The sequence below is a fragment of the Natrix helvetica genome (genome assembly GCF_964273705.1).
Source record: "Natrix helvetica genome assembly, chromosome: 1".
NCBI lineage: Eukaryota > Metazoa > Chordata > Lepidosauria > Squamata > Natricidae > Natrix > Natrix helvetica.
The window spans coordinates 183,044,370-183,058,997 of NC_138548.1; the positions used below are offsets into that span (position 1 = coordinate 183,044,370).

Below are 14,628 nucleotides of genomic sequence, written 5' to 3' on the forward strand. Positions count from 1 at the left end.
TTTGAATAATAATAAAAAAAACTGTGTTATTAATTTAACAACCCCAATGATTCAAATATGGCAAGAAAAGTCATAAAATGATGCAAAACGCACTTAACAAATTTCTCATTTAGCAACATAAATTCTGAGCTCAATTTTGGTCATAAGTCGAGGACTACATGTACATCACAAAATAGTACTTGAGTCCAACTAATATGTATTTTAATGATTTAGGTTGCATAAAAGACCTAGGTTGTCTTTTATGTTTACGGTTTTAATATCTCAGCAACCAAAAGTGAAATAAAACTATCAAGGGTTAAATCTCTTTGTCTAGAAAGGTTAAGAGCTTTGTGCTTGTTTTATACCTCAATAAGCCATAATTGGTTTATTTGGTTTATTTGAGTTGGAGCAAACTCAATGGTTATTCTTAAGTTAGGTTATGATGAGCAGTTAAGAGTTCTGGTTCCGCCTAAGGCACAAAACCACCTGGATGACTTCAGCCAGTCTCTCAACCCTAGAAAGGAAGCAAGGGAAAACCACTTCCAAAAAAACTTGGCAAGGAAACTGCAGGGAGTCCAAGCAGTCACCTGGAGGCAAGGCTGTCTTGAAGGCACAAAGTATGGGCATCTAAGCTACAGGACTGGAAATAAATCTCAATATGCCAAAATACACTAGAGTCCTGCCATTATTATTTTTTTACTAGTTAATAGGACGTTTTAAGAATTTCCCCGCCTGTTTTTCCAGCTGCTTTGCACAAAAGAGAGGAAGTAGGAAGCATTCTTTCCAAAAGAAGTAATCCGAAGCAACCAATCCAAAACGTTGGAGCAAGAGAATTTGACTGTCGCCCAAAAGGATCTTTCGGGCTTGTTTAGTATAAAGCAAAAACTTCTGTGCCTAAACCTGGAGCGGTTACAAAAGGTTCCCTTAATTGTCGTGAAAACAAACAAGCCCAGGACTTCATTGTCCTTCCGGATCTGCTTTCCTTATAACCCAAAGGCATAGGCTGCGAACCGGCTCAGAAGGCGCGCTCCTCCCTCCTTCTCTTTGAGAGGCCCAGCGGGACTTGTTGCGTTGGGTTTGCGGGTGCGCCCCTCTTCCGGAATTCAGCACAGGGCGAGCGAGGCGCGGCGGCGGACCCTTTAAGATCCAGGCAGGGCTCGCTTGCTGGGTGGAAACAGCCCAGAAAGCAACACCCACCGACCCACCCACACCCCAAACCCCGACCTTTGGAGCGATGCTGCAGCGCTGAGCCGCCGGGCGGGAGGGGCGGCGGGAGGAACGAGAGAGCGAGAGCCCGGGAGGCGAGCGCGCGAGAAGGGGCGGGAGTTGAAGTTGCCGTACTGAAGTGGCGGCGGGGAGGCCCGGAAGAGAGAGGAAAAGCGGGGTGGGAAGAAGAAAGAGTCGCCAGGCTGGGCATGGGGCGCGGCGGGGGCTGCGGTTTGCTGTAGCCCTAGGCTCGGCCTGCGAGAGCTTCCTTCTTCCTCCCGCCCCCGAGGAGAGCAACTTGAGGAGGAGGTCGGGGGTCGGTGGAGCGACCTGCTTTTCTATGTCTCCTTGCCGGGGTCGCGCCGGGCTATCCCTTCCCAAACACTCGCATCTCTGGGTTCCTACTTAAGCGGGGGGGGGGGGGGGAGGGCGCCTCCAAAAGCGGGAATCCGAGTGGTTGCTCAATCCCTCCCAGTTACAGAGTTGGCTTCGGGCGGCACTTTCTGCAGATTAAACCCAACCATCCTCTCTCTCTCCGCTTTGAGAAACTTGTGTCTCTGACCTTTGTTGCCGTTTTATTTCTCTCTAAGACGTGGGCTGAGTGGTTTCAAGCTTGTGTTTGCCTGCCAGGCCTCTGTCCTGCCCTTTCTGAGGAATTCTGGCTCCTTGTCCCCCTTTCTCTTCCTTCTTCCTTCCCCTCTTCCTGCAGTGTCAAAACATAAACACCTGCTGCTGCCGAGAGTAGTTCACCTTTCTCTTCGGGAGTTTAGTGAGTTTTGCAGTTTTTCAAAACAAAGTCCCGATTACTGAGAGACTGTTTGGTTCTTTTCCCCCAACCACCCCGTTTCTGAATGTGCCATTTTTAAAAAAAAGAATCCTCATCTACCTTTGTTTTTATTTGGATGAGATGAAAGTGACAGTTTGTTTTGGCAAGACGGGGATTGTAGTTCCCTGTAAAGATGGACAAATCCGGGTTAGAGATTTAACCCACCAGGCTCTACAGAGGTACCTAAGAACCAAAGAAAAGGTAAGCATTGACTTCTGCTGTAACACACTGTGGGCAAAGTCACCTGTTATTTAACTATTCCTTGTGCAGTGTGATTGGCTGCATCTTTCCATTGCATGCATAGGCATTTTGAACAGGCAAATCTAATCTGAGTTTTTTATGCAAAAGTTGCTAATATCAGAAATGACACTAAATAGGTTGAGATTGCGAAACTTCATATTTTCTCTCTCTCTGTTTCACAACTTTCATATGTGATTCACCTTTAAATCTGAGTATTTGGTGTAGGATCAGACTTAGATATCCAGATCTCATTAGTTTTGTGCGTGGTACTGCCTAATCATTAGTGATGACTGAAACTCAAAAGCAAGAGACCCAGAGAAGTATTTTGAAGAACTCTGGCAAACAGCATTTTTGTGGATAACTAAATTTGGGAGATTGGAAATAGATTAAACTGGAGAATGTTATTCTCTATGAAAGACCTAAACATGTACATTGATGTAGTTATACCATTTACCAGAATTCTTCAGAAACATTCCCTGTTGAGTCATAACTACACCATCTACAACATCCAGGTCCTCTTTTCCTAATCTCATGTCCTTTTAAATAATGGATTGGAATTTCTTGTTTATGTCTGTGATTGGAGAAAGCCCAGCAAACCACACGGAAGAGTCAGCCATTCTGAAGCTTCCATACTAATGTGTCTGGCAATCCTAAAACAGCATGATTTTATGATTGTGTTCTTTCTGTTTTTATATTACAAGCTGAGTGCGTCAATTATGTTTTCCTCCTGTCACTCCCTTAAATTGCACAAATGGTGCAAACCATAATTTTTATTGACATCTGGATCTTGTTTCTTTCATATTATTGATAGTATTTTTAACATCTGCCCACTTGATGAGTTGAATTTGCAATAAGGCTGTACAGTACTTTAGCTTCAAAGGCAAAGAGAACTTCAATACTGGGTTCCCTACATAGCACCTGCCTCTAACTAACATCCATGTCTTTTCCTGTACTCATGAGGTTGCCCTCTGCAGCTTCTGAGAAAATATTTATTTTATTTATAACAGAGTTGGAAGGGGCCTTGGAGGTCTTCTAGACCAACCCCCTGCCTAGACAGGAAACCCTATACCATTTCAGGCAAATGGTTATCCAACATCTTCTTAAAAACTTCCTATGTTGGAACTTCTGGAGGCAAGTTCTTCCATTGATTAATTGTTCTAACTGTCAGTAAATTTCTCCTTAGTTCTAAGTTGCTTCTCTCCTTGATTAGTTTCCACCCATTGCTTCTTGTCTACCTTCAGGTGCTTTGGAGAATAGTTTGACTCCCTCTTCTTTGTGGCAACCCCTGAGATATTGGAACACTGCTATCATGACTCCCCTAGTCCTTCTTTTCATTAAACTAGACATACCCAGTTCCTGCAACCGTTCTTCATGTTTTAACCTCCAGTCCCCTAATCATCTTTGTGCTCTTCTCTGCACTCTTTCTAGAGTCTGATTTAAGATACTACTGCTAGAGGCTGTTGGTATGACCCTGCATGTTCCAAGTATCCTTTTGCCTTTAAATTTGAAGTCTTGTGTAGTGCCTACAAGTCCCCAAATTTTCAGACAGTATGCCTATCAGAGCTACAGAATTATGGATTACTACTTTTGATAAATGAAGAGTTACAGTGACAGTTGCTTTTTTAATGCAGAAAATTCTGCTTATTTTCTAGTGACCTGTCTGAGCTATTTTAAGTAAGAGTGAATAAAAAGTGAAAGTGTGGTCATTGGTTTGGAATTAGTGGTTGTAACCCATAAATCTGGAATCTGCCTCATGGTTCCTGTGGTAGAGCATACAAAAGTACAGTTGTTCATATGCAAATAATCTTCAAAGGCTTGATATTGAAATGAATATATTTGTGGTAGTTTATTTTTTACCAGACTGTCACCAGAGTATAACTTCAATATGTAAATTCTGTCTAAGTAAAATGTAAATCAGGAACTCTCAGAGTGTTTATTTTTACCTTTCTGTAAACACCATGCAACTTAGACACCTGATTTTGTGCCATACCACCAATTTAGAATTGAGCTGATTGCAGGAACATTTTCTTCTTGATGATGATGCGTATTCTAGATAATATTTTATCAAAAAGATCCCCTATACATGGAAATCATTGAGAAAGGATCTAGGAAAAAATCCCAAGTTGGTAATTCTTGGCACCTTATATTTATTTTGCAAAAATAATAATGAAATATTTTTATACAGAACAGCACATTGAATTTGTTCCAATATAACAGTAAGCCACAATGCTTTTGTGTTCTGATCAATGCTACTTTATTGCTCCTCCATGGCTTCTCTTTTCACAGTGACTATCTAAATCCAAAATGTCTTCATTATTTAGTTCAATACTATTAGATATGAACTGGAATTCTTATTGCTTTCTTCTTGGGTCTGAATTTCATCTTAGTTTGTTAGGAGAGAATCAAAGAGAGGTATGATTGGAATATGACTCGTAAATCAGACATGCACAATCTGAAGTTCTCGAGTTACCTGCAGTCCCCAAATGTCTTGAGTACAGGCTTGTGCAAACCTCCAAAAGTGGTTGCCAAATTATGATTTTTAATGTGGAAGGGAAGTTAGTACATATTTTATTGGAGAGTGATCATATTACCTGTATTTAATATTGAGGACAGATGCTCATGAAATACACTTCGATTCAGATTTTGTTTTTTACCCTGCTTTTTTCCTCAAAGATCAAGTATGTTCTTAGCAGAGAAAGAAAACAATTCACCACCTCTACTGTAAATCTACTGTTGATAATGGTACCTGAATTTTTACCTCTTCCACTGACAAATCTAGTGAAATTTTCAAAGATTTTTCTTGCCACTGTCCAGTGGAAGGGCCTTTGACATAGCATGCAAGGCCTGACGTAATCCTTACGTTGCTGGATGTTGTACATCTCTATTTTACTTGTGTACTGTAAACCTTAAATACTTGCCTTATAATTCTAATATTAATAGATTAAAGTGTTGAAACAATAGGAGGCTGGAAAATCTTGTACAATCTTACATTTCTGTGAAACTTATAGCTCTCTTAGAAACTTGTTTAGTTGCATCAGGTATTAACAAGTTCAGTACATCTTTTTTCCTGCAAATTATCTGTAAAAATAAAAATATTGGCATGAAATCAGAGTTATGGATGGGGATTGTGTTGGGTAGATAATTAAATTTTACTCTTGAGCAGTATTTTCAGAGAGGAAAAATGAAGACTTCGTTTCTTCTGCCTTTGATAAATGTTTTGAGTTATTAGTACATAGTAACTGAAGTGCCTAATTATTTATCTCAAGCTTGAATTGACACTAGTAATTACTTCATGGTAAAGCGAATATTCAGATTCCTCAGTTTATTTCATCAGGCAGTTACAGAATTTGAAAGAACATTCCTCAATTTGTTAGATCATATTTATAATGTATGAGGGTCTTCAGCTTAACTAGGATTCCCAGGTCAATCTTTTTCCTGTATCCTCTATGAGCTGAAATTTTAAACAGACATTTTATACTTTAAAGGGGAATAGGCTGGGATTTGTAATAGAATACTGATGCAATGTCAGTTGTTATATCTGGTGTATTTGAGCAAGGTGTGCCTTAGATTAAGATGTTATTATAGATCTATAGATAAAGTTGGGGAAAACCTAGTGTACTCTGGCCTATGACACAATGTGATTGAGCAAATCAGCTGCTTGTGGAAGTCTGTTATACAGTATCATTAATACTGATACTTTAAAAGGTTCTGCACAAAGTTAGTGATGTTGACAATTCTCTTCATTTAGCTACAGCTAAACATGTTTCTATTTCTATTGTTTCTATTTCAGAGATTGTGTCTAAAGTTGAAAGGATATTTAACTTTTGTATAAAATGCATACTTTTCAGGAAGTTTGAGAGAAATGTATGATCCGAGGTGCATGGCTGTATAAAGGAAAGCTTGATGAAGAATCCTAGGATTATTTCTATTTGTAGCCTGCCTTTTAAGAATAAGAATCATAAGGAGTGCCTCCATCTTATTTTAAAATAAGATTAGCATCCAATTAAGAATAGCAGTGGTGACACAGTGGTTAGAACACAGTAGTACAGGCTAACTCTGCCCATATCCTGGAGCTCGATAATGATGGGTCTCAAGGTTAAGTCAGCTTTCTATCCTTCTGAGGGCAGCACAGTAAGGACCCAGATTGTCGGGGTTAATATGCTGATGTTATATAAACTGCTTGGATAATGCTGTAGAGCCCTATGAAGAGGTATATAAGTCTATGTTTAGTGTGAAAAAGAATTGAAAGTATTATACCTTAGGAGATAATCTTATTATTTATAGAGAAGTTGGTTTATTGAAATAAATGAGTCACTTTTAAGATTTATTTGGCAATGCCTTTCTTAAATAGCCACATTTTTGTTAAAACTCTATCAAGCATGGAGAAATTTATATATTGCTTATATGTGGTCTGATACATTGTTAAAACAGAAAGATTTTAAATATTTAACTTTTTGCAAAAGTGTACATTTCTGTGAGATCAAAGCAGCTCATCTAGATTGTCCAAGCTCAGAACAAATCAACCCCTGTACCTTGTTTGCCATGACAGATTTTTTTTTTAAAAAAATTGTCTCTGATATCTAATCTGATTTAGGGGTTTTGTTTTTATTTAGAGGAATAAGGATTTTGCTATAACCTGTAATCCAATTAGAGGCACTTCATGCATGCAACTAACTTAATACTTCATGACTATAATTTATAAATGATTTTGCAAACAGTTAAAGAAAACTAAGGTGATTAGCAGTAGTTAACATGGATTTTTATAAATCAGTGCCAAGTCAACCAATTTTGGAACAACTAGTTTTTTATTGCAAATGAAAACAACCATACTTATTTCAAATAATTGAATTTTAGGATTGAATTGCAAGCTACTTTTAGATAGCTGTGTCAGGGAAAAAAAAATGCCCTGGGGAAAATCTGAGATCAATGGACCGTGGCTGATTCCCTTCCGCATATCTTTTGAGATATTGAGAAAAATAAAAGTCTTTAAAAGTATTCTAATTAATAAACAAACTTTAATAATAAAATAATAAAAGTAAATGAAACAGAAATAACTAATGGTTACATTTTGATAATGAAAGCTACGTCTGCCAAGCTGGCAGCCGAACAAAGAAGAAAGGAATTTTGGAATGTGTAACGCGTGCGCAATAAATCACTTTCAGATAACATTTTGTTTTATGACCTGCGCAATAAAGCTTTCTTAGTTTAACTCTTGAGTGTCAGTTTAGGCAGTTCAGGCCTAGCAAACCTTTTAACATCGTGACACCCCTTCTTTTGCTAGTCTGGGCTGACGTCAACAAATCATCAATTAAGGCACATCTTCTTTCGCAGATACTCGTGTTGATTTGCGGCGAGTGGTTTGTTAAGCATGTCTGCGATCTGATCATGTGTAGAAACATATTGCAATTTAACAAAACCTTGCTTAACTAATTGCTTTGTGTTTTGATAACGAATGTCAATGTGTCTGGACCTAGAACCTGTGAAATGTGACTCAGAAATATAAACCACAGATACATTATCTTCCATCACGGTGATTGGTCGAATCGGACGTGTCCAGATATCTGTGATCAAAGCATCAAACCACGTTAGAGAATTACAAGCATCTGAAACACAAGCATATTCAGCTTCAGTAGATGAACATGAAACAAAACTCTGTTTTCTCACTTGCCAGTAAACAGGACAACCATTTAGGAACATCATGTAACCAGAAGTGCTTTTGCGTGACTTCTTGTCGCTCGCCCAGTCGGAATCAGAAAAACAAATCAACTTTGGTTGATCAGTGTGTGTTGGTTCTAGCAATAACTTCATGTGCTTAGTGTGTTTTAGGTATTTCAACAACTTCTTAATGCATGACCAATGAAATTGTGTTGCCTTACCTACGTGTCGTGATAAAAGATTAACACTAAGTGCGATGTCAGGTCTGGTCCAACTACTAATGTATAATAGTGAACCAATGACTGAACGATAGAGTGTTTGATCCTCGAACTCAGGACTTGGTTCATGTGTTAAGTTGTGAAAATCTGTTTGCATGGGTGTCTTTGTTGTGCTAGCATCTTTCATGTTGCAATGATGTAGAATGTGGTCAATTTTCTCTTCTTGTGAAAGACTAAACCCCTTCTGTGTCTTTTCAATTTGAACACCTAAATAAGTGCTAATGTGTCCTAAAGATTTTAGTGTGAAGTATCTCTGCAAACTTTTGGCAAAAATCTCACTCATTTTCTTATTTGGACCAATATAAACAATATCATCAACATAAACAAGAATTATCTCATATGCATTGTTAGATCTTTTTGTGAACACGCATTCATCAGTTTCGGACTTAATAAAGCCCATTGAATTTAGTTTGTCAGTAAGACATAAATACCACATTAAACCTGACTGTTTCAGACCATAAAGACTTTTGTTCAGGAACCAGGTATCCCCTTCTTGCTTTCGGAATCCTGGAGGGCTTCTCACGTAGATCTCTTCATCTAGGTCTGCATGTAGATAAGCTGTGTCCACATCAAATTGAAAAACTTCTAAACCAAGAATAGTTGCAGTGGTTAAGGCAATTTTTACACTTTCAGTTCTGACTGTTGGTGAGTAAGTGTTTGTGTAGTCCTCAGGATAACGTTGAGCGAAACCCTGAGCTACAAGTCTGGCTTTGTATAAAGACTCACCATTCGGTTTCTTCTTGATTCTGTAGACCCATCGGGTGCCAATGACTTTCTTGTTTGCTGGAGGTTTTGCAGGTGTGAATACATTAAGTTTCTTCAAACTGTCCATTTCATCCTGCATTGCATCATACCACTTGTCTTGTTCTGAATCAGGAAGCTGTTTGATTTGTGTGAATGTCTCTGGAGGAAGAGTAACGTTGCAAATCAAAGGTACTGGTGTTTTTGTCAGTTGCCATGAATAACGTTGTGGAGGGATTCCTTTTGTGACCCTCTTGGAGCGTCTAGGAACAACAGACCAGTCTTCTTCTTCTTCTTCTTCATCATCATCCTCGTCCTCACGTTCGTCGCTAGCATCAGCATCCGCGGCTTGCGAAGACGGAACATCAGGTTGTGAAGAACTGGTAGAAGGAATATCTGCCTGCGAATTGTCATCAGGCTGCGTGGCATCTGGAACACCATCTCTAGGAAAATAAACTTCAGGATCATTGGAATGAATCCTGGACCAGCCAATGTCTTCCTCAAAATTAGCAGATTGTGAAATGACAATCACATGTTTAGTATCAATGAATTTGTACCATTTTGAATTATCATCAATACCCATAAATCTTAGTCTCTTTGCTACTGTACCTCCCTTTCTTCTTTGACTTAAGGGAGTGTTCACCATAGCATATGAACCAAAAATATGGAGGTTCTTGAGATCAGGCTTGTAGCCATACAGCATGTAGAAAGGAGTTTGATTGATTACACTGCTCCAAGTACGGTTGACAATGTAATTTGCATACTTGATTGCTTCACCCCAGTATGCGTTACTGAGATTGGCATCTTCTAGAAGACAACGCATCATGGTTTGTAGAACCCCTTGTCTTCTTTCTACGACTCCGTTATGAGCCGGTGTATATGGAGCAGATGTCTGATGAAGAATTCCATTCTTACGCATCCAGTCCTGGAAACGCTGAGACATGAATTCTGCACCACGGTCACTCTGGATTCTGGCGATGCGAACTTGGTATTGTGTAGAAACAAAAGCTGCAAAGTCTTTAAAGATCTGAAAGGTCTCAGATTTCTCTCTCATAGGATATACAAATCCATATCTAGAATGATTATCTACAATTGTTAAAAAATACTTTCTGCCACCAAGTGTTGGTGGGAAAGGACCCACTATGTCAGTGTGTACCAAATCAAAAATGTGTGTTGACTGGCGTGTAGCGTGTTTTGGAATTGGAGCCGCCTTGGATTTAGCCTTTTTGCAAACCGCACAATCCAAAAACACCTTACACCCCTTTAGATCCAAACCTTTTGCGAACTCCGGCATCTTTCTAAGAACACGGAAACTGGCATGCCCCAATCTTCTGTGCCACTTGTGAATACACCTGGAATGCAAAGGTTTACCAGTTAGTGAATTCTCAACATTAACAGTTTCATGAGGATCCTCAGGCTTGCTTTGAGCAACCTGTTTCTGTTTTCTCTGTTTGTTGGCTTTAGGAGCCTTCGGCACAGTAACGTTTTCTCTCTCTGGGACAACTCTCTCTGGGTTCACGTTGTGCCTTTTTGGAGTTTGCATACTTGCCTGTGCTTGCCCTTTAGGCTTTGGCTTTAAGTAATAAACACCACCAATCAGCATGGTTTCAGCAACAATATCTCCATCTTTAACTAAGTAACTTGCTTTTTCGAGGTGGTGAACCTGGAACTTTAAATCTCTAGACAAGTGACTTTGACTAAGCAAATTACTGGTTGCTGAAGGTATGTAATAAACATCAGGGATGTGTGTATCGAGTTCTTCAATGTAAACAGTTCCTTTTCCCATAACCTTGCAAGTGTGGTTGGTGAAGGAATACAGTTCTCGATACTCGGGCTCTGGTTCGCCCATCTCTGTGAAAAGTTCCCTTCTGTGGGTAACGTGCACAGCTGCTCCACTGTCTAAAGTCCACAAAAGACGTCTGTCGAACTTTGGATCAGGTTGTGGAACGTTGGTTATGGCCAGTGTCACAAGTGGAGCTTGTGAATCACGCCTTGGACCACGACGGCCTTGTCTTCCGCCTCTACCTCTGCCTCTGGAATCTGTTCCTCTGGGCTGGTACGTGGCGGGAGCTGGAACTCGTTGGGGACAATCCCGGGTGTCATGTCCCACACGGTTGCAGGTGTAGCATTTTGGGATCCTTGGAGCGTAGCCTCTTCCTCGGAAGGGACGTCTGGCTGGAGCCTTTAACGCTGGAGGCCGTTGCAGTTGTGGTGTAGCTAACCTGATAGCTTCGTCTTCCACTAAAAGTCTGCAAACGTGGTTAACTGTGCGTTGAGCAATAGGCACGTAGTTAATCTTTGCAACAGCATCTTTCCATTCATAATTCAGTGAGTTAATGATGATGCTAATCATTTGGATATCATCGATTACATGGCCATTTTGTCTCAATTCACTTCTCATTCTTTTCAGTTTGGTCAAATGTCCGCCAATTCGTTCACCAGGTTTCAACTTCGAACCATGGAACTCAGACATGAGCAAACATGAGGATTCAATTGAAACGGGCCTGTAGCAATCTTCCAAAATAGCCCATATTTCTTTGGCAGTTGCATCAGGTGGAAAGATACCTTGGATCTCATTTTCCATTGACATGAGTAAAGTCGTGATTGCTCTGTTTTCGAGGTCTCTTATCGCAGGTGTCCAGGGTTGACGGGGAGGATTAAAAACCATGGAATATGTGCCTTCTCTTCGAAGCAAGAGCGCAATTTCACTGACCCAGGCTTTATAATTCTCTCCTGACTCCTTTAATTTGGACTCACCAGTCAAGGGGGTGACTGTGAATACCTGCTGAGGAACAATTTGTTGCTCTGGTTGCAAATCTGGTTGTTGAACCAGGGGATGCTGGGGTTGCATCATTGGCCTTTGCGTGGCAACATCAAATTGGCTTCCTCGAATTCACCTTTGGCTTTGCCCTTTTCCATCTAGGGAGGATTCAGCACCGCCAGGGGGTGTTGAAGACTTATCCTTTGAGGGCAAAGCTTGGGCTTCTGTAAAACTCATAGACAGATCTCTAAAAATCTGGTCCAACTGCTTCATCTTTTGCTGTAATAATTTTTCTCCGCCAGCAGATGGCAGTGCAGCTTCACTTTTTGGCTGCCTCACCTTTCTATACGTATGCGGAAGTTCAGTTGACTCAAAGGGACCACGTGACCTCGGTGACGTGTACATGTCTCTTTGTTCTGATTGACCAATGAACTCTGTGGGGTGTGTCTTAGGCTGTTGTTTTGAAGACAAGATGGCGTCCTCAGACATTTTGGGAATGGGGGAGCTTCTCCTACTTCTCCTTATCTCTTCAAAACACACTCTCGCCTCCCTAGCATATCTTTCGAAACGTTCTATTTGATCAAGATAGCTTTGCATTTCTTGCTCATCATCTGGGGGGATTTCATAAAATCTGCTTTCTGCGTGGGAGGATTTTTTTTGTGCCGGCAGTTGCCATTCATCAATTGTTTGATAATCTGTGAGGGTCTGGGAATGGAGTGGCTCTGGCAGAGTGGGAAGTTTTGGCTTGGCCCCCAAAAATTCATAATCTCCTGGAGATATTTTAGAAGGAGGAACCACTGACCTCGTTTCGTGGATGTCGCGTCCTGTAGCTCCTTCCCCCACATTTGGCTCGGCACTTTGTTGCTCCTGAAGCACGTTTTGATCTTGCTTCTCTGTGTCCGAGGGGGCCTCCTTGTCAGAGGAAGCTGATTCATCTGTGCTCGCCCCATCTTTCCTTTTCTTTTTTTTCTTTTTCTCCGATATTGCTAATTAGGCTTAGTCGGTTATCTTTAGATAGCATGAAGGGAAAATACAGCCATAAATTGTAGCCATCTCAGCTACAACCATCCTCTGCTACCAAGTTGTCAGGGGAAAAAAAATGCCCTGGGGAAAATCTGAGATCAATGGACCGTGGCTGATTCCCTTCCGCATATCTTTTGAGATATTGAGAAAAATAAAAGTCTTTAAAAGTATTCTAATTAATAAACAAACTTTAATAATAAAATAATAAAAGTAAATGAAACAGAAATAACTAATGGTTACATTTTGATAATGAAAGCTACGTCTGCCAAGCTGGCAGCCGAACAAAGAAGAAAGGAATTTTGGAATGTGTAACGCGTGCGCAATAAATCACTTTCAGATAACATTTTGTTTTATGACCTGCGCAATAAAGCTTTCTTAGTTTAACTCTTGAGTGTCAGTTTAGGCAGTTCAGGCCTAGCAAACCTTTTAACATCGTGACAAGCTGGCAGTCTATGCCCCTTTTACAAAGTGAAGTTTTCATTAAAATAACCCTAATAGCTGGCTTAAGGATAGAGGTGAAATTTGCAGAAATGTGTTTCAGTCCTATAAGTTTGATAGACTGTTGGGTTCTTGATTAACATTTTGGTACATTTCTAAATCAGTATCATGTGTTTGTGCAAATGTGCAAATTAGTTGTAATAACTAATACTATTTTAATAATTTATTTTAGATTAACATGGATTGAAGTTTTTTGCTTGTTCTGCAAAAGTGATGCTTAATTTTCCTGATGGACAGGATTATTATATGTCATAGCAGTAGTAACTATGAGCTGAATTTTTAGATGTGCTTATTTAAACATATGCAGAACTATGTACTTTCCTATCTAAATACAAATTTATCCCTTTCTAAATCAGAGTTCATTAACAATTCTCTAATTTGCCTCTGGTGCATCAATATATTTTCTTGAATAGAAAATCTTAATTAAGCTGTACAACACTCAAATTTGCTCATCATGACAAGCATATTAATAAGCTCAAGTATCACTTTTGTATATCAGTGCCTCATGGTATAGTGAGAATTATGGATGATTGCTTGTCAAGTTTAAGAGAGAACTCTGAGTATAAATCATAGACAGAGTCCTATATAATTGAAAGGCGATTTCGTAGCATAGTATTAAAAAGAACTAAAACCTTAATGTGGTACGCATATCAATTTCTTCTCTAAGGACTATAATATTAGGGGAACTTGGTTTCCTATAGTTATCATTGCTAAACCACAACTACTTCCTTTTTTTGTCTGTCTGCGGCATGTATATTTTTCTTTCGCTTCTGTAGCTTTTCTCATTTCTGACAGTTTCACGTCTGCTAATAAAGTTAAAGCTTATTTTTTTATTAATAACCTAAAATATATTTTAAAACTGAGGTAGAGTTGGTAATAATGAAAAATAGCTGACAGTTATTGTCAAAATGAAAAACTGCAATGTATGTGCTGAATTCAGAATCTAAAAGTTGGATTTACCAATGCAGGTTACTTAGTGTCTTCTGTTAGCCCTCCTTGCAGCTGTAAAAAATTTTTTGTGAAAGGCCTAAGGACAATAGGTACAGTTTCTTTCCTGTTCCCCTACAGCATCAGTCCTGTGGGACTGGTTGAGCTGAGAGTGACCAACCCAAAGTCCCCAGTGAGCTGCCATGTCTATGGGTGAACTTGAAAGCTGGGTATCCATCTGGCTCCAAAAATATTATTAATATTTTCCTTCCCATTCTCTCTCTCTTTTGAATGCTATGGGCTTAAGTATCTCATTACCATTACATTCAACTTTTTATTTCTCAAGTGACACTTGATAAAATAAAATGGGCAGAAGCATGTTCTTCTACTGTACTTAATCATTTTATTTCAACAAACATTAATTTCTAAAAACTGATTTCCTAATGCTTTGTTCTAATGCTTTGTAAATATTTGGCTATTTTAAAATTTCTCCA

General features: G+C 39.5%; 1 protein-coding gene across 4 annotated transcripts in view; it reads left to right on the plus strand.

Moving 5' to 3' along the window:
* Nucleotides 1-1,124: 1,124 nt before the first annotated feature.
* Nucleotides 1,125-14,628, plus strand: part of PARD3B (par-3 family cell polarity regulator beta) — a 532,498-nt gene continuing 518,994 nt past the window's right edge. For 2 of the 4 annotated variants that reach the window (XM_081937858.1, XM_081937859.1), the window contains exon 1: nucleotides 1,125-2,212. In XM_081937858.1, the coding sequence (XP_081793984.1) occupies nucleotides 2,093-2,212 (120 nt within the window). In that variant the 5' untranslated portion in view covers nucleotides 1,125-2,092. The remainder of the gene's footprint in view (nucleotides 2,213-14,628) is intronic. The other 2 variants (XM_081937860.1, XM_081937857.1) reach the window with 2 other exon arrangements.